The sequence below is a fragment of the Hippocampus guttulatus genome, chromosome 23 (genome assembly GCF_054856545.1).
Source record: "Hippocampus guttulatus isolate MCC_2025c chromosome 23, RoL_Hgut_1.0, whole genome shotgun sequence".
NCBI classification, from domain to species: Eukaryota; Metazoa; Chordata; class Actinopteri; order Syngnathiformes; family Syngnathidae; genus Hippocampus; species Hippocampus guttulatus.
Window position 1 is genome coordinate 1383274 of NC_141283.1, and position 27118 is coordinate 1410391.

A 27118-nucleotide genomic window follows, 5' to 3' on the forward strand; every position below is an offset into this window, starting at 1 on the left:
GAGCCTCATAAAATTCCCGATTTGTACTTAGAACTGCATTTCTGGCTTTAAAAAATTAATTCATTCTACTTTATTTGCGTAAAATGACGACTTTATTCTACTCATGTTTTTTCACTCATAAAACTACAGCTCAATTTTTTTAGGCATTTAGTGATTCGTAAAATTACAACTTCAACCTTTTAAATTACACTAGTAACTGTTAAAATGTCTTTTTTTTTAAAATGTCCAGTAAAATGACAAATTTGCGATCAGAAAACTGTCTGACCGACTGACTAATATTACATTATTCTTGCGAAGTTTCCCTCCACAGTTCTCATGGAATGAGCATTTTATTAACCTAAAATACTGTTTTTTGTTGTCATATTGTGACATTATTCCTGAAAAAAAAAAAATTTTTTTCTAAATCTTTTTTTTATATATTCATAAAATTAAACTTTGTTACTCTAACAAATTTCTCATAAAATAATAATTCTCAAAAACACAACAAAATAAAATCAACAAGTGAAAAAGTAAAAACAAGTGAACTCAAAGTAACCGCTTCAGTTGGACAGTTTAAATGGAACCATCAGAATTGACTTCTCCTAACAACAACAACATTTGCAAGTGTATCCGTCCATCCCTTCAACATGCGCCCCCCTGCCTGTGCATTTTTTTCCCCCCTTTTTATGGACAGCTCAAATTGTCTCGTTGCGCACGAAACGCTCCTCCACCGCCGGCGTCTCGCCAGAGATTGACAATTCAATTGAAAGAGCCGCCAAGGAAAGGGAAAGGAAAAGTCCATCTGAATAGGTGTCGCTCACGTCGTCGCCGACGCCGTCTGCTGCTGCTTTTTTTTATATCTTTCTTTGCTTCAAGAAATGGAAGCTTCCATCAAGTTAGCTCCGGCTGACACCACCAAATTAATTTGGAGAATGCTTCCAATCACGCAAGTCTTCTAAACTTCCTGTCACAAATGACTCCAGTTGAAGTAATGAAGCTAACCATGGACGCATTTGAAACTAATCTTTGTACAGGGCGCACCGCATTACAAGGCGCATAGAATAGAAGCTACAATAGTGGCTGCAGTTGCGTTATATCCACTAAAGGAATACAATACGGCGTTATTTTTAAAGAGCTTTAACCACCGCTGCAGCTGTCACAAAGCGCTTTCCAAGAACATTTAAAATACTACGGCCAACTAATCAGAATATTGATCCATATAGAAGCCACATCGGATTATAAGGCGCACTGTCGACTTTTGAGAAATTGGAATGCTTCTGGGTGCGCCTTATATTGCGGAAAATATGGTCGTTGTTTATCCATCAGACTATCTTCCTGTTTCTTTTGATTTCCGTGGCGACCTGTCCAAGCAGCGCACTCGGTTTCACACTAAACCACAATTGGATGTAAAAGCCAGTAAAAGTCTGGCTTTTACAGGCAGTACCAAAGACGCCTTTATCGACCTCTCAAAGCAGAAAATGATCCAGAAATGATATTTTCTGCGTGACAATTGGTTGCCATTTATACAGAACAGAAAAGGCGAACAAAAAAAGTCCATTTTTAACACAGCGGCGCGAAATTTGTTTGTTGAGCCCTCTGAGGGAGGAAAATTGCTTCACCCATTATGTCTGTTTTCTCTAAATTCAAATCATATCCGACGGTGACACAGTAAAAGACGACCAAATCCCTGTTTTCACAGGCATGCGTGAAAGTTGTTCATACTGCTGCTGAAAGAGGAAAATCGCAGGGTTGACTAACCCCCTAGACACTGTTTATTTGTCGGGGGGGGGAAAAATCCCCAGTCGACTGATGATCAGCAAGCCTGATTACAACCCTGATCATTTGAATCGGCGTGTTGGAAGAGGGAAACTTCTAAAACAGGCAGGAGAGCGGCTCCCAATTCCTTCATTCCATACCCGTTTAGCGGCGTTTCTAATTGTAAATCCTCCACCTCGTGTGCGACACAAATGTCGGCGAAGCAGGTACGGTACATCCGAGGCATCCCGTTCACGCCCCCCCCTCCCCCGCAGCCAATTGTGTTTTCCGGTTTCTGTCGCTCAGCCTCTTTTGCTTTCATCCGCCATCCCTCCTTCCCTCCCTCGCTCTTCCGCCCCAGCGTTCCACATTCTTGCCATCTGGACTCGCCGCTTGCCAAAGGTAAGTGAGGGCCGATGGGAGGCGTCTCTCAGTCGGGGGAGAAAAGAGAAACAGGAAAAAAATTAAATAAAATAAAATAGTTTTTTTTTTTTCTCAAATCCACGATGTCATCCGTGAAACGTGCAATGACACGTTGCCTTAACTCCTGCTCTTTTCCCATTCGAAGATTTTTATCACGGTCGCCGCAATGCGGGATCACAATTGTTCAAAAAAAGTCATATTCATAAATTATGTTGTACTTTTTTTTCGGCGTAAAATTGCCGCCTCATTCCTGTGAAACTGAGACTTTTTCTCGCCATGTGGAATTTTTGTTGTCGTTGATCACATGATGTTATTCTTAATACATTCTGCTTTTTTTCCTCTCAATGAATCTATTATTTCTAAAAAAAACTGCAGGTTGTGGTTATTTCCATAAAATTAAATGTTTTGGTGTAAGCTAACCTTTTTCTCATCTTTAACCTATTCTAAAATAAATAAATCAAGAAAAAACGCTTGATTTATTCTAATTTTATTCATGTAAAAGCACAGTTTTGTCCCTCTCATTATAATCTTCTCGGTAAAAAAAATAACTGGAATATCCTGTTATAAAATTCTAATGACATTTTTGACTTTTTCTCAGACTTTTTGATAGCTCCTGTCATTTTTTTCTTGTAAAATTAAAGCTTCACAATTTTTTTTTCCTTAAAACTGACACCTCGTGACAATAATGTGATCCAACTTTTCCCCCCGTAAAAATGTCAGACTTCTTTTCTGACGTGACCGGTTTTTATAATCGAGATCATCTCGCCGCATCTCTTCTCCCGCCACTGAGCGAGCAACACTTACCTCCTTTTTTTTCCTTCTTTTTTATGACCGAATGAACAAATACAAGGAATTAGCGGGGGGAAAAAAAGCAAGAGGATAATGGCGGGGCTTTGTTCTCCGATGCATTTTGCGAGTCACCTCGTGAAATTAATCCTTCATCATAACGCGCTTGTATGCTCGCGGCTTTTTATTGCAGTCGTTAAAAAAAAAAAAAAAAGGGACGCAGGATTCATCTTGTAAAACGCAGCCGCATAGTCTTAATTCAAACTCGCAGGTACTCTCTTTTAATTCCATCTGTTTTGATGCGAAAACTTGAACTTGATCTCCACTTCAAAGGCGCAATCCGTCGCTTTTCGGCTGGAAGGTTCTAAGGTACGAGTCATCATTTTTGTCGTTTCGCTACCATTCTTCATGTATCTTAGATGAATGATGTCGGGAAGTTACTCGGCATTATCATATACCCCCATTCTGTCATTTGTTGGCGTCTTCAAAAAGCAGTAAAACTCTGAGCGGAACTCCAGAGACGCTTCTCAGTCCTACCCCCTTCTGAATACAAGTTGCCTTTAAAGATGCAATCGGGATCAGCGGCTTTATTATGTGCCTTAAAATAGCGCAGCGCAAAAAATAAAAAATAAAATAAAAGTTTGTCGTTTGCTCCAGGGCTCCCCCTATAGTCGCACCGAGCGCATTCGTCAACCGACACCATCGTTCAACACACGGGGCGGCTAACAGTTTAGTAAGTTAACAGTCAGCCAACTCGACAATCTAACCAAACGGGCCAGATCTGCCCTTTTGAAAGGCGTGCACGCATTCAACATTACAGATACGACAGTGCAATTTGTTCTCATCAAAATGGAGAAAAATAAACGCATCAGCGATCTGTTAGTATCCTCTCTTCAGGTTCACGCGAGGTGGAAGCATAGAGTGGTTTGGGGGTCGGGGGAGGGAGACTCATCGTGACACCTCTTAGTCGGAGAAGGTTCACGAAATCTTTCGGGGGAAAAAAAAAGAAGCAAAAATAAAGTCTACAAATAAGGTCAACGTGCCGCCGGAAGGTTCCACTGAGCCCCTCTTCTGAGTCATTGCATCGGTTCTGCTGTTCTAAACAGGATTTGGGAAGAGATCAGTTAAGCCGCATGTACTTTTATCTTTGATGTCTCCCACCCAGGGTTATGTGTTTCAAGGCGGGCTAAGACGGTTAGCTCCCGCACCGTAATCGCAGAGGTGAGGCTATTTGGCGCCATGATATATTTTTTTGACCCGCGATGTATTAAAAGATACTGTGGGTTTGATTGGTCGCAAAAACACAGAAGCCGTCGGCGCAACTCTGTGGGCCACCGCTTCTGTCACCAAGTGTGGCTTTACTGCAATGCTAATTGCTTTTGAAGGCATCGTCTCTACCTAGCATGACGTCAACTTGAAAACTTTACGGCATGCGGTGAATTTTTATCCCCCACCTCTGTCGGCAATTATGGTTCAACGGCAACATTAAATGTAGCTCGAGTCGCCGTCTCGCGCGCTGCCTGTGTGAGGAAATTGTTTCGAATTTAGTGTGACTGTTTTAGTCGTTTAGACTGTCAAGCTAATCGTGCTTAAAACATCTTTAATACTGCAGGAAACTCGTTGACAACATATTTTTATATATTTTTTAATATTTTCAACGCTCACTTCTGTCACAAAATATGCTTCTTCATGTTTTGGATGGGAATGGTTGGCGAAACGGATTGGCTGTGCATCAAAAACAATATGGGTGCTCATGCACATGGTGGCTCTCTGGAAATGTGACCTTTTCAAGCAGCTTGTGAGTCATCAAAAAGAGAGAAAGGATGACGGAGATCATTTAAAGTTTGAAGCAAAAGCGATGACATTATGTAAACACGCACACACACACACACAAACACAAACACGCACACACAAGGCAGATTGCACGCGCACACACACGACTAATTATTACTACGACTAAATGGCGTGCAAATAGTTTGTCAAATGTAAAACTGGTTGTTGTCAATACATTTGCCATCAAAAGCACTTTTTTATTGTCGTTGGTATTTTAGAGAAGAAAAGTAGACTTCAGATGTTTGAAGTGTCAATTAAGCAAAAAATTATGAGCATCAGCCACCATTGCGCATAAAATATGCCCTTTCACAAAAACCGTTTGAAGCAGTTTTTGGTCCAAAGCATAGTTTGAGTCAACCCGACCTATATTCTACCGCTGATTACTAAAAAATAGAATAAGGTGGAAACAATATTAATAGTAATCATTTTTTTCTTTTATTTTAAGAATCAAATCTTTCAGTCGCTAGCTTCTGTGTTCACATAAAACAGAATACTGCGTGAGGCTCCTAAGATCAGTCAGAATGATCTAAATTGGTGGGCGCTCAATAGGTTCTTTTCTTTTTATTTTTTAATTGCTGGCCATGAATGAGTTAATATTGTGCTGAGAATTGTTTTACAGCATGTGAGGCCCACTTCTGTCACCAAAAATGATTTCAAGTTCTGTAAAGGTCTACGAACATCATTATTTAGGCCGGTGCAGGTTATTTAATTAATTAATTTTTTTTTTCATTTGTTTACCTCGGTATGTGCGCAACAAAAGTTCAGTGGACTCAAGAGGAGACCGTATCATATGTGTGAAAGGTATCGTCTACGTGCAGCACTGTGTGGAAATCTCTGCCGTAAACACTCCCCAAAATGGTGGGGGGGACTAACTTTACAAGGTCACCCCAAGCGCTTAAGCCGGCAGAATGTGTCCGCTCACGATGGGTAAATCCTCAATTCCGATAAAGTAAAGGAAGAAGTCGAGGTCTGATTTAAAATAAAAATAAAAATAAAAAAATGGATTTGGACACTTTTGGGTGTTGCTCGAGTGGATGTTCCACTATGTGATATGTGCTTTGATTGCGTGCCATGAAAGCAAAGTGTGTCAGATGATACACGCTGTAAAGATAAATCTTTAATGATCCTCGGGGGGTGGTGTGGAGGGGGAAGGCGGCGGGGGGAGGGAGGCAGGGAGGGAGGGGGTAATTGGGTCATGACAGTAGCAAAAGAGATATGATATAGCGGCGTTTGGAAATAGAACAAACACAACATGGTGGAGATAAGAGCCACTGTACATCTTTGTCATGCTAATTCCAGCTCTGCACTTGAAAGAATTTGGGTCGTGTTTACAAATGAAACATTCAAGTCATGAGCCGCAATGAAGGCATTGCAAATTAATGTGACCAATGTTACTGCGCAAAAAAAATAAAATAAGACGACGACATCGATTTCAGCCACATTTTGAGTGGTCCATTTTTTGAGACCCCCACTTGTGAACCAAATATGGCTCCTCTCCCAAATTAGTTTTTGTCATCATAGAACAACATCATGCATTTATTCACGTTTGTCTGGGAAAGCTTGGCCCATTTTGAGACCCCACTTCTCTCACCAACTACGGTATCAGCACTGCGTTTTATTTTTTAACATGGTTGGGAGCTCAAGGTCCATTTTGAGTCCCAAATTCTGTCACATCTCATCCAAATTATAAACTGACACATGACTGTTTGTTCATTGTTTTGATTTTGAGACCCTCCACTTCTGACACCAAATCGAAATATCGAATGAATATGTTTGTTTTTTGTCTGCCGGTTGTTCATTACACAGGCAAGGCCTACTCTCCTGAGTTCTACTACGACACCTACAGTCCTCTCTGGCAGAACCGGCCCAGGATCTACAACTTCAAGATCCAGTGGACGCAGATGAACCCAAATGCCGTCGATCGCATCGTGGCCTACAGACTCGGCCTCAGACAGGTAGCAATTCCAAATACCAATCTTCAATTCTGTTTTATTTTTTTATTTTTTTTGTAACTTTCCAAATCAGGAAAAATCGCTTACTCATGTATGCTGGTTGTTAGTCTGCCTTTTAACAGCTCGGTACAGAAGTATGAGTTGTTGTTTTTGCCACGGGGGGGCGCGGGAAAAAAAAAGATTGTTCTTCTCCCCAAATTTTGCACGCATGCTTCGTCATATTTGCCTTGACGCAGACGAATCTTTACACTTCAATTCAGCCGCTCGCCGCCGTATTGGGGGAGTGGGAGTGAGCCTCTGCGGGAGGTAGAGAATCACTAAGAAGCTGTCAGTTGTAGTCAAGTAAGAGTCTTGTGGCTCCTTTTTTTTTTTTTTTTTTAAGGAAACGTTAACCCAAAATCGTTTGAAGCACACTCAAAGGAAGAGGAAGCAAACCGGCGGTGAAGAATGCAAACTGCAGTCCAATGCATGGCTCGCTTTGAGTTGCAGTTTTTTTTTTGTTTTTTGTTTTTTTTGGGGGGGGGTGGGGGTCCTTTTCCATGAATTCCTGAACTGGCAAATAGAAACACCTCGTCCTCTTTCTCACACTCGGTGTTTGTAGGTGTTTCTTTCGAGCCAACCCGGCAGGCGGCACGCCAGCTTGGGATAAAGCCGTACGCCTGCCGGCCGCATTAATGCGTCGGATTTTCAGGTTACCACCAATGTGAGGTGACATTCAAGAGCCAGTTAAAAAAAAACAAAGTGTGTTTGCGGCAAACATTCCAAATCCATGTTTGTGTCACCGCGCTTTTTGTTCTCCATCGTCTCTCTCTCTCTCTCTCTCTCTCTCTCTCTCTCCCCAAAATGGCTAAGGAAATGATTTCACGCTTTTTCAACGCCACTCACCACTGGTTTTGTCTGAGAAGTCGCCAGCCGCGACGCGTTCTTAAGCCCGTTCCGCTCACAGCTGCTCTCTCCCTCGCACGCGCGTTAATTCGGAAAATCTCATTAACATTTCAATGTCGGGGTTTTTTTTCGCACTCAAAAGAGAACATGTTTGGGGTGGATTAATCCATTTCCACCTTATTCCCTTTGTTTGTCATGAGAGTAGACGATGCCCCCTGCCAGGCAAATCACCCTCCTCCTCCATCTTTTTTTTTTTTTTGCCAACAATGCTTTTTTTTTTTTTTTGGGTGGACTTCCTGGATATTAGGCAAAGATTTAATGCCAAACAAAACAGGTACCATATTTTTCGGACTATGAGTCACGGCGGAGTATACGTTGCGCCAGTCCAAAAAAATTCGTTAAGAAAAAAAAAATGACTTGCACACAAAAGCCACCCAAATTATTTGCCAACCGACAAAAGAATTTTGACGAACACATGGAGGAAGATGCTGTAGTCATGGCAACTCATGTGTGAAGCTTCGCTCGTTTCGCATGCGGCTCCTTCGCGCCCCAACAAGCCGTTTTAAACTAAAAGAACCACTTTTCTGTCTACAATCATCCCCGGGAGCTAGAAATTCCTCCTATGAACAAATCTGGCAGGACGAGGCCACATGACATGTCCCAAAATTGATCTGTCAGCCCTGTTTGTGCATGTCGATCAATACCGGCAACATTAATTACACACCGGCGAGCTAGCGTAAACCAACGGCCGCTGTAATATGATCGCGTTTGCATTCCCCCCCCCCCCCCCCAACACGTTACCGCTATCAATCCCGACGGTTTCTGCCATCAAGAGAAAAAAAAAATTAAGTCCAACGCAGCCCAGCTGCAATCAGATGACGTTAAATCAATACGGCACACTTCTGCGAAAATAAGTGACAGTGGGACGTGAACAGGCGCCTTAATTGAATGCCGGTGCCAGAGATTCATTCATGTAGCAAAACAAGGGTGCAAAATCCATCAGCCAATACATACAAAATGCAAAAAAAAAACAAAAAAAACAATTATATAGTGCCAAGCTTGGCCCGGCTCACTTGACACAGCGCGTCGCGGATTTGAATCTCGACAGTGACATTGCGGATTTCCATCTCCAGAGTTAAGTTACCCCAATGACGAACTTCAAGCAACCTTTGATTCCGTTACCTAGTTGAGGCTCCGACTATCAACAAAGCATCAGAACGGGCTCGTGAATCCAAGCGGTCCAGAATAAGTCTTGGTTAGGAAAATCTGCGCCGGTCCTCAGAGACTGCGCGAGGCGGTGAAAACATCCCCGGGGAGCCACCGCTACTTCACATCAAGAGGAGTCTGTTAAGGTTGGTTGAGGCATCTGATAAAGGCAGAATAATAGCAGATCTCATCTGGCTTCAGCTTCCCCTTGGGACAAGCCGGAATGCAGAGGAAAAGGGACGCTTGGGTTGCCTCGCTCATGTCTGCCACCGAACCATGACATCGCGATAAATGGCCCACAGATGTGTTGCTCAGCAAGAGATCATCTTTGACTCGTTTTTCCTGGATTTGGAACTGCTGTAATTTGCCAGTCGAATCGACGTGTAAGAGGAGCCTGGTCATAGCCGTAGAGTGCTAAAAGACGGACGAGCTTCGCGCTAACCAGTCAGAGTGAACAGTAGTTGGCAGTGTTTTAGTCGTGTGGTCATTATTAATTTTTGTTTGGTTGTTGCTCTTTGAAAGTTAAGAAATGTTGTGGTTAGCGCCTGAGGCAGTAACACGTCCTGTCCCTTAACTGTGCGGGTTCTGAAAAATCACCATGAAACATGTACGATCAATAAACGGAATACTTTAGGGGCTCCTCAGTTTATAATTGACTTCCATTGACCTGTAGGTCAGGAGTAACATACAGCATTTTCCGCACTCAAAGGCGCTCCTAAAAGTGTTCCATTTCCTCAAAAGCCGACAGTGCGCCTTATAATCTGATGCGCCTTCTATATGGATCAATTTTCTGATTTCTTGGACGTTTTAAATGTTCTGTAAAGCGCTTTTTTTTTAAAACAGCTGCAGCTGTGGTGAAAGCGCTATGTTAATAAAGCTGTATTGTATTGTATTTCTTTTAGCGTAGCTCCATCTAGTGGATGCCTAATGCAACTGCGGCCACTATTCGAGCATCTATTCCAAGCACCTGATAATGCGATGCACCCTGTATATGAAAATGGTTTTAAAATAGCCCATTCATTGAAGGCGCGCCTTTTACACCGAAGCACTTTATAGTGCGGAAAATACAGTACTCCGTAACGTACCTACGCTAACACAAGAGTAGTATAATAACATTGTTGAATTTGTACCTCTAAGACCCTCCTGCACTTGATGAACACTGGGGAGGAACACAGCAGCTGGTATCAGTTTAGTAACGTTTCATGATTCAAAACCCCGTACGTCAGAACTGTGAGTCAGACGTGCTAATCACTTGTCCGCTGTGCCGCCAGGGACGAAGTGGTTCCCATTTTCTTATCGAATGTCAAGTCACCGAGCTTAGACATGGTTACTTGTGTCTACCGTCATGAGTTGTCAGTTTTCTCTTGCTGGTCGACAACAAGTGTGAGTTGTGTGCGATTCCCTGTGTCTTATTTGCTCGCAAAACTAGCTGTAATGAAAAGCGTATAATGGCGTTGCATCCTCCAGACTCCAAGTAATTACTTCACTCGGAGCGTTCTCTCGCTCGCGCACGCGTGCCGCTATTTCATTGGATTTGCAAGCGGGACTGAGAAGGGCATGCATGCCTTGCCTCTGTTTGGAATGCAGGAGTTGTCTTTGCTTTTCTTTTTTTTTCTTTTTTTTTTTTGTGCGGTGCCGCCCGCCCCGTGAAAGCTTATTCTCAAGGATAAAACGTACCTCGCTAACTCGCATAACCCCCGCGGCCACCGCTGCGGCAAACCCTTTTTTTTTTCTTTTTGTGCCTCCGTGAACCTCACAGGGGAAGCCGAAGCTTAGCCATGGGATGGATGGAATTCCATCAGTTACAAGCGCCGTCCTCAAAAGCGGTGACTGCAGCCTTACCTTTAGGGGGGTGGGGTGGGGGGGGGGGGCAATCAAGCCGATGTGACTCCATCCTTACTGATGGGCTGAAAGCCGACTCTGAATTCAAAAAGGCTCACAAGCTACTTTGAAAGTAAACGTGGCTAATGAGCAGCGAGCTGTCGACGGCTCACACAGGGAAAATTGTTTTAGTTGTGTCGCATTTAATGTTGACGCGTCCCGACAAACATGCCGAGACGAGGTTAATTGGGAGACGCGGGGGAACCTCCTGCCGAGGATTTTTGAAAGGGATGCATATTGGCTCGACTTAAATGCAAGCGAAGAATGTCCTTTGTAATGTTCATCCAGTGACGCCGAATGCAAATACCACTCAACGTACTTAAGCTCACTTTACGGTCTCAACGGTGAAAAATGGGATATTAAAAGCATATTTTTGGGGGGAGAGCTTCAGGTTTCATATTACGCCAAATCTGCTTGAGCAGGAAACCGCTGCCTAACAAATTTGCAAACTTTCAACAAAATTTACAATGTATTTGGTCAATGGGATACAACAACAAAAATAAAATACACCAATATAAAAGAAAAAAACAGGAGGCTTGGAACACTTCCTAGTTGGACTCCACATTAAATGTTGTTGTTGTTTTTTTTTTTTTTAATTTTGCCCGTTATCTCCACAGATGGGACAGCAGCGATGGTGGGAGCAGGAGATTCCCATGAACTGGACGATCAATAAGGGAGAGCTCATCACCCATAACCTGACGGAGCTCATCAAGCCTGAGTCCTACGAGGTGCGTCTCACCCCCATCACCCGTTTCGGCGAGGGCGACTCCACCGTGAGGATCGTCACCTACAGCGGTAAGGACTCGTTTTCGATTTGCAATAACCACCGTAAAGTCTGTAAGATTGCGTTCGATGAACTCCAGATCAGTTTTCCTGTCATATTCAGCGTATTCAGCGACTCATCAAACGTTCACTCTGGCATGAGGTGTTGCCGCGTTCATCATGCCGGGGATGCGACAGATTATGTATGATATGCAAAAGAAAGCGAGGGTGGGGGGAAGAGTGAACTCATTCATGTAATTCCAATTGCATCCAACGTCATCCGTCACCGGGAGACAGCTGGAAATCAGCTTGCTTTGCTCATTTGCCCGTTTGAGCCAAATGAATGTTGATCAAGCGACTCATCGCCTCCTTCCGCCGTGACCTTTATTGCCTGAGTCAGGTCGGCTTTCTTTGAGCAAGCGCTCGGCAGCGCTTGAATGTACCGCGTGAGTCAAATGTTTAGTTTGGGTCAAAGGAGCAAACGGATCAGCAAGTGACTCGAGTTCGCCGTCACTCAACTTCAAGTGACATTTTTTGGGGGAGGTTTTTATGGTGAACCGGAGCGAGCTGACAAAACTCCCCAAGTCACCTTCTGAATAAATTTGAATATAACAAAAAATAAAAATGAGTTTTTGAAAGAAAATGAATCAAAATTGGCTTCGTGAAAAATATGCTCTTGTGTGTCGAACTTTGATCTGGGAAAAGTTGCATTTCTCTCACATATTCAAATTCATTCAGTTGCGCTTGTCCACCGTACACAGCAAATAAGAACGCGCAGATTGAGGTTTGTCGAACGCGGGTATGCGAGGACCTCGCTGCCAGAGTCATCGGCGGCGGCGGCTGAACTCAAGGAGATTGAACGCAATCAAAGAAGAATGAAGAGAATTGAGGCTAATTAGGATGGAGCAGAAGGAGAGCGAGAGAGAGAAGAGAGAGAGCCCAGTTCGGAGGAAACAAAGATTTCTTCTTTTATTTATAAAGTGAAGAAGAGAAGGAGGAAGAAGAAGAAGAACAAGAGAGCCTTTTCCTTATGTGCGAATCGCCTGCCTGACGAGAGACCGGACTAATTATCACTCAAGGGCTGCTTCTGTTCTCCCACGCATGGTGTGGCGTCACGGGCTAATGTACTGTAGGTCTGAGATGAATGCTCTGTCCTCGCTCAACTCGTCCCGCAAGACGACTGACACGGAGAAGATAGTCCGGGGATCTTCTGCTTATTGTCACACTCGTAAACACTTTTTTTTTTGGTTTGTTTGTTTTTGTCATCACTGTTGCTTTAGGGAAAAACCGAGATGGAGTGAAAGATGGCGTTTGTATTCTGCTAATGTGATCCTCCATATATGCAATATACATACAGTATGTGCCGTCGTCTTCATAGGCCGGCATTAAATATACATTGATTTCTTTTTTTGTTCAGAATTCACATTGCATAAATGGAACCAATATTTACATTTGGTAGACTCCCGCAAAGCTCACAGCGTGATGCTGCACGGTTTTGAACTCCGCCATTTGTACTCCAAAGCACCTTATAGCGCGTAAAATACGGTAAGAGTGTGTGTATATTTATGTATGTGTGTGTATATATACACATATATATATATATGTGTTTGTTTGTTTTTCGGAGTGTAATGGTATGCCAAAAATTAAAGTTCATTATGTACGTTGGTTTTAACGTCACATTTTGGTTCACCTTATAAGACTGTAACTACATGACGTACAGTCCATATCTTGGAGCGCCGTTTCGATTTGGCTTCAACAAGCTCGTTGAAGGCTTTTTGGGGGCGAAAAGAGAAAGTAGTTACAGCGTCCCCAGCTGGAGCCTTGATGGATGGCTGTGTCACCGCCGCACAATGACTAACTCAGCACCTGCTCAGACGACATCCTGGAAGGAGGAGTACATATTTAAGCCGTTTGTTTACACTGGGGCGGCTACAGCACAAGGCTACACAGCTCAGCATAATGCTCTCAGAAATACTGCAGCGGGGGTTTCGTTCAGTGAGCAGCTCCAAAGTGTGTGTGGGGGTGGGGGGGATCGGTCTGGGCCGATCTCACTCACGGAACCGGAATCGGCAGCATAAAGCTCCGTCAAAATCCTGGCTGATCTAAACATCGAAATTGAGAATACAACAATGAAAGAAAGTGAAAACAATTTAGTGTCCGAGAACGACATCGATCCTTTTCCCGTTCTGAAGCTTGAAATGATTATTCCCGCTCGCGTTTCTGCCATCATAAAACACCTGTAAAGACGTATTAATTGCATAAATTCATCCTACCAATCAGAAATGTATTTATTTTTGTTAAGGTCAATGCAATGATTCATTCTCCGAGAGCAATCACTTGAGCGCTCGCAGCGGTAAATTAAAAGCACGTATGCCTCCTGCGTGCTGCCGATTCAGGAGTGAACTCCACGCACGAGTAAACGTGCGCAATTTTTGTACAAGTTGATTCTCACAACCGTAATTGCTGTTTCATGGGAAGGCGATTGTTAAAATATGCTTTCTCGCAAGCTTTTGCGCGTCATGTTTGCTCACATTTGATTCACTAATTGCGCACTGGAGGACCATTGTGTGCTTGGACTCCAAGAAAGAACTATTGTCTCGATGCAGTTCTGAAGTCATTGATCGAGGCCAAGATAAGACCCGAGAGTACTAAATAACAACTAAATCATCAATAAAAATATGACATTGTGACTAGACTACAACATTAGCAACGGTTATCGATAGTCGATGGTGCTTTTTGACTTTTTTCTTTGTTTTGAGGGAAATGTGAAAACGGATTAATGGCATTTGCATTCATTTCAATGGGGAGAGATGATTAGAAATGAACACGAGTGTTTTGAGTTCCATATCTCAAGGCACCGCTGTGTTTGTACTTTTTTTTTTCTTTTTTACTCCCAAGCAGTGGTTCAGTCAAACGCTGAGCTTTTTTGTCTCACTTTTGGGGGGGATTGTCTAGCCACAGCGTGTGAAAGCATCGCAGAATATTTGCGTTGGCGAGCGTCTCCATTTCATCATCAATCATCTTGCCGAGGCTCTTAGTCTTCCATTTTAAACAGCGCATCGTGTGAAATAGTTGCATCAACAGTCCTAGTTTGTTTTCACTTGTCCGATATCGTTCCCCGCGTTAAATTGCAAATTAAAATCCTCTTTGTGGGTGTGTGAGTATGTGCAAAGTAGCCTCTGGGCTCCCTCGACTTGATTTCCTCAGTGGGAGAAGACGCATTGCCTGAGCAGACACATTCATGCGGACCATACCAAATGGCGAGCGAGCCGCAGGTAGCAACAAGAAAAAGAACATAAATACTAAGACGTGACAACAAAACATATTGTCTGTGAGGACGCTCGTGAAAGACCGAAGGGAGGCGAAGCTGTGGGGAAAGGGGGCCTGGGGCTCCGAGTGGTCATTGAATGTTTTTCTTTTTTTTTTTTTGCGGCACTAACCGCATTCAAGCACACACACTTGCGATGCTGCAGTGCTATTCATCCTGCGCAGTCTACTGTTGTTTTGGATTGGCAACATAAAAAAGAAAAAAAAATGATTAGAGCAGTTATATGGCGAGCACACGCCCACAGTTGCGGCATAAACACGCTCAATGGACACTTTATTAGGTACAGAGTGTGTGTATATATATATGTATGTGTGTGTGTATATATATATATAATCTCCACGCTGTGTGCCTACATGCTTCAGGAGAACTTTTTCCTTTGTCGGGATGATTTGTTATTACTGGCTTTAATTGTTTGGATTCTAATCAATCCCCACCCATCCCTCCTTCCCCTTTAGTGGCTGGGAAGCGTCCATAAATCATGCGGCTACATAGTTTTTGTGCTTGAGCTGCTGCATCACATCTATTAGGCCGGTCAGCCATCGATCATTGGAAAATGCTCATGAATCTTCCTGGCAGGTTAAATGCTGTTTACTCTGCTTGGAAAACACTTCTTTTTTTTTTTAAATAAGTGCAGGAAAACTAACCGGGTGCAGTCGTCTCTACCTTTGTGACATCGGCAATGTTAACCATGGAGTCGGGGACAAGGAAGGAGCGGATGAGGGATTTAATTTGATTAGCGGAGGCAATGGTGGTTCATTTTGACGTTTTAAGGGAAGTATGAAATGGTGTTCCAAATGGGAGTCACCTTGGACAGGAGAAGCGGCAATGCCACTAAAAGCATTTCTGAGAAAGAGAAAAATCCTATTACGGTCGTTCGGACTGGCATACAAACGTTTTTCGTTCCCCTTTGGAAAGACAGTACAATGGTATCTTGGCTTCGAAATTCCCCAACTTACGAGGTTTGTGTTTGTGTGAAGAGTCAAAGTCTACCGAACCGTTTTCCTAAATGCCTTTCGTTTGCTTCTGTCTTCCGCAGCTCCCATCAACCCTCACCTAAGTAAGTATGAAGCCTCGCACATTATCACGTGTCTAAAGTAATCACACACTTGAAGTGATTGCGAGAGCGGAGCCACACAGCACCGCCGGGAATATTTATTTATATTTATATGGCTTTTTTTTTTCCCTCGCAAGAAACGACAAATGCATTTCCTCTCAGACGCCGCTTTAATAATCCTGAAGTAATCTCCGGTTACTTTCAAATTTAGCTTGTCGCAGACGTGTCTGACGTCATGCGCGCTCTGATCCGCTCCTGAAATGAAAATTTGATTCTCTCCCTCTTTCATCTCGAACTGTTTCAAACAATGAAGCGTATGAAACCCATGATGTAGAAATATCCGATTTAAATACTCCTGAGGCATGTTTTTATCGGCACTTTTTAAAATGGTCTTTAAACTCAACGTTATCTACAGTAAAAAAAAAAAAACAACAACAACAACAACAATTTTTTTTCCCACATCATAAAAGGAACTTATAGGCGTCACTTTCTGTAAGCATAAAAAGCAGGATAGCAGAGGATGGCGTTCGGTAATTTTCAACAAAAAGTAGCCTGTGCAGAAATACAGGACTTCCTGTTTCGTTGTTCTTCTTTCAAGTTTATCTCAAACTACATGCCGTGATTGTTTGCTGTAAATAATTATTTCATACACGATGGGGAAAAAAATCCCATATACCAATGAAATTAACAGACAACGAACTCCTTGGCTATGTTGTCTTTGAGACAATTAAATGCTCTGATATTATTGTGACTTATCCCGGAGGTTGTACAAATGAGCCACGATGACTTTGAATATGTTCCTTGTCTGACTTAAGTTGAGGAAAAACGCTGCGATAAACGGATGAGTGGACGGATAAATATTCTTCATCTTCCTCCATCGCTCTTCGTCCAATCCAAACACCTGCGGGAAAAAGAAAACACCGCTCCTGAAGCTTGACCTTCATTTTCAAAAACAGCGCGCCCACGAGCAGGTGCGAGAGGTTCCTGCATCCTCCCGACCTAGCGCCCGACCTCTTTCGGCTTTCCTCTTCCTCGGCGCGCCCACGCAAATCACCTGACGAGCTCGCTGCCCACGCCGCTTCGCTGGAGGTCGTGACTCAGCAAATGGCTTTGAGCTAGGTTGTAATAAATCAATGAATATTTAGCAGCCCGGCATACTGAATGCAAAATGCTGATACTTTTTGAAGACACCATCGGGGCAACGGCGTATCCTCCCGTTGGCCGTTTAACATTGTTTCTTTGCGCACATTAAGCAGAGGTTCCGACTGCGCCGCCGTCTCGGTTGCACCTCGTGGGCTACTTCTTCTGCACACGCATCTCTTCATTACCCAACACGCGACTTAGCATTATCTCATGATGCACCTTCTCCGCCCTCCCACCCCTCCTACGCTCCGAGTATTTTCACCCAATTTCAACTTAGCACACGCGCACGCACGTTGACTGTACGTCTGTGACTCTCGTCAGGAGAGTTCCACTGCAGCTTCGAGGAGGAGCCCATCTGCTTGTTCACCCAGGACAAGAACGACGACTTTGATTGGACGCGGCACAGCGCCGCCACCCGCGACACCAAGTACACGCCCAACACGGGGCCCAGCGGCGACCGTGCCGGATCCAAGCAGGGTGAGTTTGGCCTCCGCCGCCTCGAGCAGGTTTTCGCTGTTCGGATTGCGAAAATTGTAAACATTGAGGGCAAGTGGGAATTTTTAAATTCCAGACTCAAAAGTGTTATTTCAACATGATTGACTGGCACGGCATTAAGAAAAAAAAGGTTAGTCATTTCTATATATGGATCAATATTCTGATTTCTTGGACGTAGTATTCGAATTGATCTGTAAAGCGCTTTGTTACAGCTGCAGCGGTTGTGAAAGCGCCACATAAATAAAGCTGTATTGTATTGTAATTCCTTTAGCGTAGCTCCATCTAGTGGATACACAACAAAACCGCAGCTTCTATTCTTTCGGCCATATAATGCGGTGCGCCCTATATATTAAAACAGTTTTAAAATAGGGCATTCATTGAAGGTGCGCCTTGTACTCCAAAGCGCCTTATAGTGCAGAAAATACGCATTGCGTTAAGTAATTATACTGCAAAAAGAACATTAAAAATTGAAGGCATATTTTGGATAGACCTGAATTTTATGCACTTTAAGATGCTGGAGAATTGCGGTTCCACTGCAGCTTTTTGTGATTTTATTTGGCGAGATATAAAATTAGCATTGACGGACATGATAAATTTTTTCTCCCCCAAACATACATCTATTTAAAAACAACAAAAAAAAAACAATTTGCTCGACGCAACACAAAGCAGCTTGCACGCCTCTGTGGCCGCGGTTACCTCGGTTACCAAGCGCGGTGTTTTGCATACGGCTCGCTCGTCGTGAGGTATCCAATAGTGGAGATGAATACAGGATAAAAACAATTGAGAGTGTGCGCTGATCGGAATTCTGTGCAACTCCAGCAGCAGGGGCAGCAGCTGAAGCAGTAAATAATGCATCCGCTCTAATCACCTAATGGTCTCAAAATGTCCAGCATTTCATTACTGGCCCCCGTTCCTCTTTGAGAATAATTATCTGCGATTCAACCCGGAGAGATATTCCATTAGATTTTTGGCTGTCGGGGAGGAAGTGGGGAGTAGAGCCTGCTCGGTAGCCTCAGCTTGTTGTTGTCATGGCTGCCCGGTGATCGATAATGGCAGTAAACTCGCAAACCTTTCAGACAAAGGCTCTCATTAAAGAAGAGTAGTTGTCTTGTGTGGTTGACTGTTGTAAATGCAAATAGCCGGCGTGCGTAAAAAGTGATAAGAAATCGGCTGAATGTCACACGGCACTAAAATAGAAAATGTCCGCAAGCAAAACCTGCTCGGGTGGGGTTTTTTTTTGTCTCTTCTGAAAAAATAATGATCAAATTCCGAATTGTTTGTTGGTTTTGCTTCAAGGTTTCTACATGTACATCGAAACATCGAGGCCGCGGAAGGAAGGCGATCAGGCGCGGCTCGTCAGTCCCTTTTTCAACATCGTCCCGAAGAACCCCTACGGCATCACCAATCCGCCAGCCTACTGCTTTGGCTTCTTTTACCACATGTATGGGAAACACATCGGTAAGAAAGACGCACAGTCATCGGTGAGCTGGAAAAGACGGATTGCGCTTCTCAGCCGTGTTCGCGGAACCTTTTGAAATTGTCTCCCGCCTTTTTTTTTTTCCAAATTCAGCCAGTTTCATGTGAGATTTGGCGGCCGTGTCTATCAGGGAGTCGAACCACCAAAATAGTTAAAGAAGCCACGCTTTGTTGAAAGCGGCCACTTTCGGCATCTCCCTGATTGGCCGATGCCACAAAACGCCAAACTGAATTTCGTGCTAACGGCACATCGTTTGTACCTTGAACAACCGTCTGGATGGTCCTCCCCTAAAGAGATTCCGAGGTGTCCCCCTTCCCAGCTTAATGTATGCAATAACACGCATCGTCGCTCCTCACACCTTAATTATCATTCCGGTCTATGTATACACAATTAATGAGGAAGCGCCACAGTGAACGTTACTCACCCAGCGCGAGAAATCGCGGTGGGCTTTGAGGGCCGCGTTGATGGATGACTGCACTCGAACCTGAAGCTATCTGCCACCTGCGCATCTCGCGCGGCTCGTGCGCTCGTCTTTGTCGTGATGGAGCGGTTGTTTGTTTGCGCAATGGAAGACCGCGAGGGGAGGGGAAGCGGGGCGGACAAGCGCCTTCTCGTCGCCATCCTCCCACGATGTAGTGGCTTTCTTTTTACGGTGTATTTTACGCAAACCAAATAAAAATGTAAAACCTCCCCCGGAGCTTAGGGCGCGGACTCGTCGGGATGCAAAGTACAATGGACGGGGGGGAAAAGGAGAGACGTGATGACTGCAGCCAGTTTAAGCCAGTGAACACCTCTCATAGCGGCTTGCAGCTTTGCGGAGATTACGGATGTAATCATGCTTTATGTGTGTCCTGTGATGGTTCGGGTAGGGAGAGGGGGGGGTGTGGGGGGGTGGGATAGACAACCATCTCCCGCTTCAGGCCTCGCCGGCGCTGCCGTTGGCTCGGCCTTTGTTCACCAGTGCCAGAGCCACCAGGTGTTTTTATCAACCCTCAGGACCACTACTCCACTCCTTTTATTTTATTTTTTTGCACGGATGCCGTTAAGTGTTGCCAAGTTCCAGACCACCGCCTCTGACATTTATGGGCTTCACAAACTCGAAAATGAAGTCTTGTCAGATCAGTTTGAAGCCAGGTGATGTGGAAAGCAGTCTCGGAGAGAAAGCTGTGCTGGCAACGGTGGTCAACTCGTAAAAAGGTTAACTCGTGGTAGCTTTATTTTTTAAAAAATCCCACAGAAAAGAAAGCATTTATTCAGTGGGCGGGTGGTATTTTAAATTCAAATGTCAATGAGACGTGTTGAATATCAAAATTAGAAGTTTCACGTCATGTTTTTTTTCAGGGTGGAAAAATGACCGGCGACAAAAAAAAAAAAAAAAAAAAAAAGCATTTTAAGAAATGCGGTCAAGCACAGTCAAGGGAGAGGACGTTCCCGTTCCCTCACATTCACGCCGATGAACATTGATCGTTTTCAAATGAATCTAACACGGACCCCCTCCCATTTTCTACAAAGCTTTGTCCTCAATCAAGTCACAGCGTAGGTAAGCTGGAGTCTCTCCGAGCCGACTCGGTCGCAAGAGGCGGGGTACAACGTGGGCCCGATCGAAGGCCACATAACAAATAAGCGCCTTCGATGAATCTCTCACGTAAGCTTTTGTGCAATCAAAATCATTCCAAAACGCAGAATACGCAAGGTGCACAGACGACGAACCCACGAGGCAACACCATCGTGACTGAACCCAACCGCCGGGCTGACGTCTGCGCTCCTCCTCGCTCTCGATAAGACGCTGGCAGCAAGCATTTGGCAGCATTTAGCTGGCTATTCTGGAGAGACCCGAGCGGCATCGCTGCCACAACCTCCCCACCCAACCCTCCAACCCTGCTTCGCTTCCCCCAACCTTCTGCTCCACATACAACCCACTTGGCTGACTCCACCGCTTAGTTCCTCACCCAGCTCCCTTCTACTTCCACAGGCATCAAGAATAAAAAAAAAATTTTGACTCAAATTGTAGTTAGTGTGATAGAATATTTCCAAAAATACTTCTGAGCTAAAGTAGCGGCCTTTCGGGAATCCCATTCTGACACTTTAGTCATGATCGGACTAAGACAACTCCTCCAAGGTCAAAAGATGCAGGTTAATGTACATGTGGACTTTTTTTCCCGATCTTCAAATGTTTTGGCGCTTTGACGATGCTCCGGCAGTTGATCCGGTCACACGTTGCCGTGGATGTTGGGAATTTTATTTTTTTTTTTTTTGGGTCCAGCTGACGTTAGGAGGAAGGACAAGTGCAAGTATGGAGATTGAGGGTCCAGAGTGAACATCTGGAGAGAGATGAGGAGGAGCTCGAGGAAGAGAGAAGGCAGCGAGATGAGAATTCCTTTGGGCCCCCTGCCGAAGATGAGTCGGCCGTGACATTTCCAATTTGCTCAAATTGATCACCGGCCAGATTCTCGCTCGCCTGCCTGCCCCGCTCGTCTGTGGCAAAGCGCCCGTGCCCGGACTGCGGTGCTTTATGATGAATGGGCTAAAAGTCAAGGACGTGAAGCCCAGCTCCGATCTTCTGCGGCCAAGCTCCATTTAGTACTCCGATTCTCAGGTCGGAAGAGAGGTTCGCCTCTAAACCCGGCACGGGAGCGTTGCGATCACTCCAACCCGGCACGTGAAATCTGCTTCAAAGGCTGTGCGCTGGCTTCAATTATCGGCATCAGTGAAAGACCATCTATAAAGGACCCCACATTATGACTGATCTTTAGCAAGGAGGACCGAGACCAAGCCGGACCATCTGGGAAAAGCTTCGGAGAACAGATGAAACCCAAATCAAGCTTTCTGGGAATGCACGGCGCCGTTTATTTCTTTCTTTCTTGTGCCACGTTGGCCGCCGGGCATCTGATTGCTCGGCATCCGTAACCTCGAAACCGCTTACACCCAGACTGTCATAAATCGAAGCCCCTCCGTACTATGTAGCCGTGTTGCGATCCCATTTTTGAGAAGCTCTTTCGGGGGTCGTGTGGTTGACTCAATTTGTGACTTGGCAGCGCTGCGGGTCGCAACACTGCTGATGAGAGGCGAGTCAGGAAGGCTCCAAAAGAAACTCCTCCGTCGTTAGCTGGCGGGCGGCTTACCTGAGAATTAGGGTCACGCTTCATTTAACCGGCTGCACATCAAAGTCGGCCCGTGGTGCCCGCGCTTGATGGGATTAAGCCGGTGGCAAAGCGCGGAGCGGAGGTCTGACCTCACCGCCAGCCAAGAAGGAAGCCTTCTGTTAGCAAGGACGCTGGATCATTGCGCATTTTCGGGATCTGTTCCTCGCTCGGGACTGCGGTAAGCAAGGCGCGGAGTGAAAAAGGGTGAAAGTCGGCGCGCAAGGGAGGTCAAAACGGCAGGTCGCGTTGTGCGCATGAGCTCAACTCCCGCTGGGAAGATCGCTGCCGTGAAAGAGCGTACAGTCGAACTTTCTCATGTTCCGCCGTCTTACCGCTTACTTCTCCGAGCCAAAAAAGAGAACTAGCGCAATCCGTGTGGGGTGATGCCGTTGCACTTCAGTGTCGTCATTGCCAGTTTCAGATCAAAGCGCAGTGCCAGACGAGAGGTTTCACTAAGGCGAAGACGGCGGGTTCAGGCGGTGTCTTCGCAAAAGAATCTCAGCGTTGTTGATTTAATTTTATTTTTTAAATTATCCTGGTCTGATTCACATTAATCTGCCCCAATAAATACACATCCACTATTTACGTTGAGCTTTTGCTGACGTGTTATGACAAAAGTCGTACAGTGTTAGATTGTGTCAAACGCGTTAGGTTGTAATGCATGACATCTCAAAGAAGAAATTTGTTGTGAAGCCAGGGACGGCGGCATCCGAAAAACAAAGTCGAGTAAGTGAGCAACTCACCATGAAGAGTCGTTTGTGCGACATATGCGCCCTTATCACTTCCAGTGTGGGTTTTTTTTCCAAAATAAAATATTTTCTGTCTATTTTAAAAAAAAAACATACATAGGGCACACCGCATTATAAGGCACATTGAATAGAAGCTACAATAGTGGCTGCAGTTGCGTTATGCATCCACTGGATGGAGCTGTGCTAAAGCGAAAACAATGCAATACAATACAGATTCATTTGTATTGCGCTTTCACAACCGCTACAGCTGTAACGAAGCACTTTATAGAACATTTAAAATACTCCGTCCAAGAAATCAGCATATTGATCCTATTATGTAAGGCGCATCGGATTATAAGGCGCACCGTCGGCTTTTGAGAAAATGGAATGCGTGGGGCAAATATTGTATTTTAGTTGGGGAGGCATCCATTATTATCGGGTTAGTGACAAAGCCCTTCATGCAACGATCGATAAAATCATTGCAAATAAAATTGAAAGGGTTTACAGTGCTACTTAATGGCTAGCCAAGTAACGAGCAGTATGAAGTCAGGAGGTCTCAGTCAATTGGAGATTTCAGACGGGGGCCATGTGTCAAGCTGTGCAAGAAAAGTTTTGTGTTTTCCCCCCTCCCAAACTCTTTTTAAATGCTACTTTTAACGTTGTGATAATTTCATGAGGTGTCAAATAATTAATGTGAGCTCCGAGAGCCCCGACTTAAAAATGTATCACCTGGCAGGACTTGAGTCTGACCTTCTCCACGAGGCTTTGGATGTCGGTTGAAGCGGCGGAATGAATTGAAAATGCACGACAGAGGGGAGACTATCTGAGCAAAATGAAAAATGCGTCAAAGGGCCCGAAAAGGTCTGATAGGTCGGTAAGCTCTGCTGGAGAATGTTACAGTGCCGTTAACGAGCCCATAAGCCATATCATTGTCTAGTCTGGATGAAAGTTGAAATAGTTGTCGTCCGTGTGATGGAAATCTCCTGATAACTACTGTGACAAATGTGAGGAAAAATTCTTCGGCTTGCCTTGTTCTTACCCTTTTTGTCACACATTTTACGAGGAAAAGAGTTAGCGTCATTTTATCCTGCCGCTTCTCGGAATTGTCATCGCTCGGCCCCGAATTTTTAGTGCTGAGTGACATTGTTTGTGACAAACACATTTTTTTTTCGACACCCCCCCCCCTCTCCCTCCCAGGGACGCTAAATGCCTTAGTGAAGCAAAAGGGCCTGGTCAGCTCTGATGTGCCAGTGTGGTCGCTAACCGGCAACCAAGGGGAGCGCTGGAAGCAGGCCAAAGTCAGCGTCCATCCGACTGCGTCGTTTCAGGTAAGAACTCTGGTTTCATTAAATATGTTTTACACACCCAGTTAGCGCAGTGAATCGACCATATCGTCATCAAAGTTGAATATTATTTTAATGCCATAACTTCATTTGTGAAGAAATGCCACATGAACCACATGAAAGACTCTATCTTCTCCTAACGACCCAGGCTAAACTTAGCTCCTCCCCAACATACAAAGGTGCAGGTGAGATGTATCACCTCATCAGACTTCCTCAACAACAATCACGACTTTCATAGAAATCGGGGCATCAAAAGAGCACGCGCCGGGCATGACTTGTGAGCGGACTGACACAAATGCGCAAACGTTTTCAGTTGCGCGCTCTCATTTTTCCAGGTGGTACTCGAGGGAATCCGAGGACCGGGTATCGAGGGAGACATCGCCATCGATGATGTCACGTTGGAGGAAGGGGAGTGTCGAGACCCGCCGCCCAGTTGAGTAGCGGCGCCATGTTTGACACCCTCCGTACAAATACGAATCACCGACATTTGCCGGACTTTAGCCGGCGTCTACGTAGGGGGAAGAAAATGAGCCGGTCGCTGTAGCAACAGTGTTGTAATCAAACGAAGGAAGGGACGGTAATTGGGCAGTGTGAACACATGGAGGTTTAAAAAAAAGAAATAAATACAGAAGTAGGGCACAGAAAATGGCCGAAAATTGAAGAGGTAATCTGGGGCAGGCAGAAGTGACGCCGCTACTTTGATTGAATCTTGCTTCCTTATGCTCCAAGGAGCTTTTTCTCCAGAAACATCTCCACCTCTCGTGTCGTTAACAATTGATGGAAAAATGAGAGTCCTCGTCTCTTTTCATCATTGTGGGAGAAATCAGTTTGCAATTTTGAGTCGACGTGACGTATTTATTTTATGATCTGTCATGATTGAATATTTTTTATTTTTTATTTTTTTTTTTTTTAATGAATTCACTCCGGGGGCTGCCGGGAGTGGTCGTCGGTCCTCGGGGACGCGTGGGCGACGACGCCATGAATTATAAAATTCAATCTGCCGTTGATGAATCTTACATGACTCGATGTGAGGTCGAGGAGCAGAACGTTTGAGGAATATGTAATGTGGTCGGAGGGATCGTGACTTGTGGCTGATGCTGTTCATGAAAAACAGTCCAACGCGACCTCATGGGCGGGGGTTCATCCTGCCCAAAGGCGAACGTCGCTCCATCGATGCCACCTGTGCGCCAAATGCAAAACTCGATTCGAAGTGCGAAGTTCGAAGCGCCGCTTTTGTTTCGCTTGCAAGGTTGTCCGTCCGTCCGTCAAAACCGCTCCCTTTTTTTTTTTTCTTTCCAGACCTCAGTGCCATCGCTCAGTCCACTTCCCTGCATATATGGCTGCTGTGCGTCACCGTGGTGATGACCCTCCTGGAGGGCCAAAGGTGACCCTTCCGGTCGTCGTCTCAAGAGGCTTACCTTCAGACCTGCCGTCTGTGAGCTGTACCCTCGGCATCCCGTCACCAAAGATTCACGCATCCCGAAAGCGGCGACGGTGCCCCCCCCCCCCTCCTCTTCCTCCCCTCTAAGCCCTAGTGGACCGCATACCTGTTCGGGGCAGAAACGAAGACATTAAACTGTGATTTTTTTTTTTTAAATGGAAGAAAAAGTAATAATAGAGACGTGCTAATTTTTTGAAGGGGGGGGGGGGGAATGACAGTGCGGCACTCCTTGGTGCGGGACTCTAGACGAGCACAAAGGGTTCACTTTGGCGGTGCATCGAAGGAGGGGCAGTTTGTAAAGCACAAGAACAATTTCATGAAGTTATATGAATTTAAAAAATAAATATATATATATATATATATATATATAAATAGATATATCTTTGCAAGGCAGCAGAATATAAATGCTGCTGACATTTTGGAAGAGGAAATTGAATCAGAACTTTCTCTGTGTATCTTTATCTTCATTTCCCCTTGCACCAGATGCCAGTTGCTTGTTTTTTTTTTTGTTTTTTTTTTTTGGGGGGGGGGGGGGGGTTCCCCACCAGCCTCGTTTTTGGTTTCTTTTGTTTGTTTGTTTGTTCTTTTTATCTGCTTGGTGCTGTTCTGAAGAAAATCAAGACCTATGGCAATGTTCTGCTCTGTCTGCTTTAAGACCCCCCCCCCCCTCCCGCTGCCCCCCATCCCCTGACTCCCATCCCCCATGGCTGCCTATGTACTTTTTACACTGTGCCCACGAGTCCAAGTGGCCAAACGATGGTACGATGGCAAAACAAAAAAAAAAAATCGCTGAAATGACAGCAAGGGCGGAGGGCGAAAAAAAAAGAAAAGGTCGAAAAGTCCAGGACATGATTGATTACGGGGCGACGCTTCGATGAACGAGGCCTGACACAGTCGAGCTGGTCCGCCGGAGACAAAGAAGAAGCCACTTTTCTTTCTGCCATGAAACGAAGTGCCTTCACAATTACAATGCGGAATCGCAAGCCCGGCTGTCGCGCAACATCGGACACACACGTCCATTCTTCATCTGATGGGCTATTTTCTACATGTCTCTTTTTGCCCCCCCCCCCCCCCCCCCCACAGCCCCCACCCCTCCCCCACACAAGTGCTGACGGGGTATTGAGTCTTGTAGGCCAAGGACCATTTGCTAGACCGCAGGCTTGGAAACTAAACAAGAAAATGTCGGCTCTGGATATTTTTCCATGGATAAAAGACACTTGTTGGCTTGACTACCCAACCGAGGGTAGCTCTTTTTTTTTTTTCTTTTTTAAATAATCAAAAACAAGAGGAACTTTGGACGAAGCGCTCAGTTCCGCCGCCATTTCTACGACAACACTACCAAGAACACAAACAGATCTGAATCCTAAGGAGAATAATGATGATGAGAATAATAATGTTGATAATAGTCCTGATATTTTATTACTCCAGCGAGAATGTTTCTCCGCTTTTACACACAAACTGTGAAGATATTTGACTGTGGACGATCTACCTGAGACCATAACCT

At 44.8% G+C, this 27118-nt stretch overlaps 1 protein-coding gene across 2 annotated transcripts in view; it reads left to right on the plus strand.

The window, feature by feature from the left end:
* Positions 1-26142, plus strand: part of LOC147185623 (MAM domain-containing glycosylphosphatidylinositol anchor protein 2-like) — a 91194-nt gene extending 65052 nt beyond the window's left edge. For both annotated transcript variants that reach the window (XM_086104321.1, XM_086104322.1), the window contains exons 11-18: positions 6583-6731; positions 11318-11495; positions 15827-15847; positions 17309-17464; positions 18779-18940; positions 24028-24158; positions 24509-24605; positions 25473-26142. In XM_086104321.1, coding sequence (XP_085960447.1) covers positions 6583-6731; positions 11318-11495; positions 15827-15847; positions 17309-17464; positions 18779-18940; positions 24028-24158; positions 24509-24605; positions 25473-25561 — 983 coding nt within the window. In that variant the 3' untranslated portion in view covers positions 25562-26142. The remainder of the gene's footprint in view (positions 1-6582; positions 6732-11317; positions 11496-15826; positions 15848-17308; positions 17465-18778; positions 18941-24027; positions 24159-24508; positions 24606-25472) is intronic.
* Positions 26143-27118: the final 976 nt, after the last annotated feature.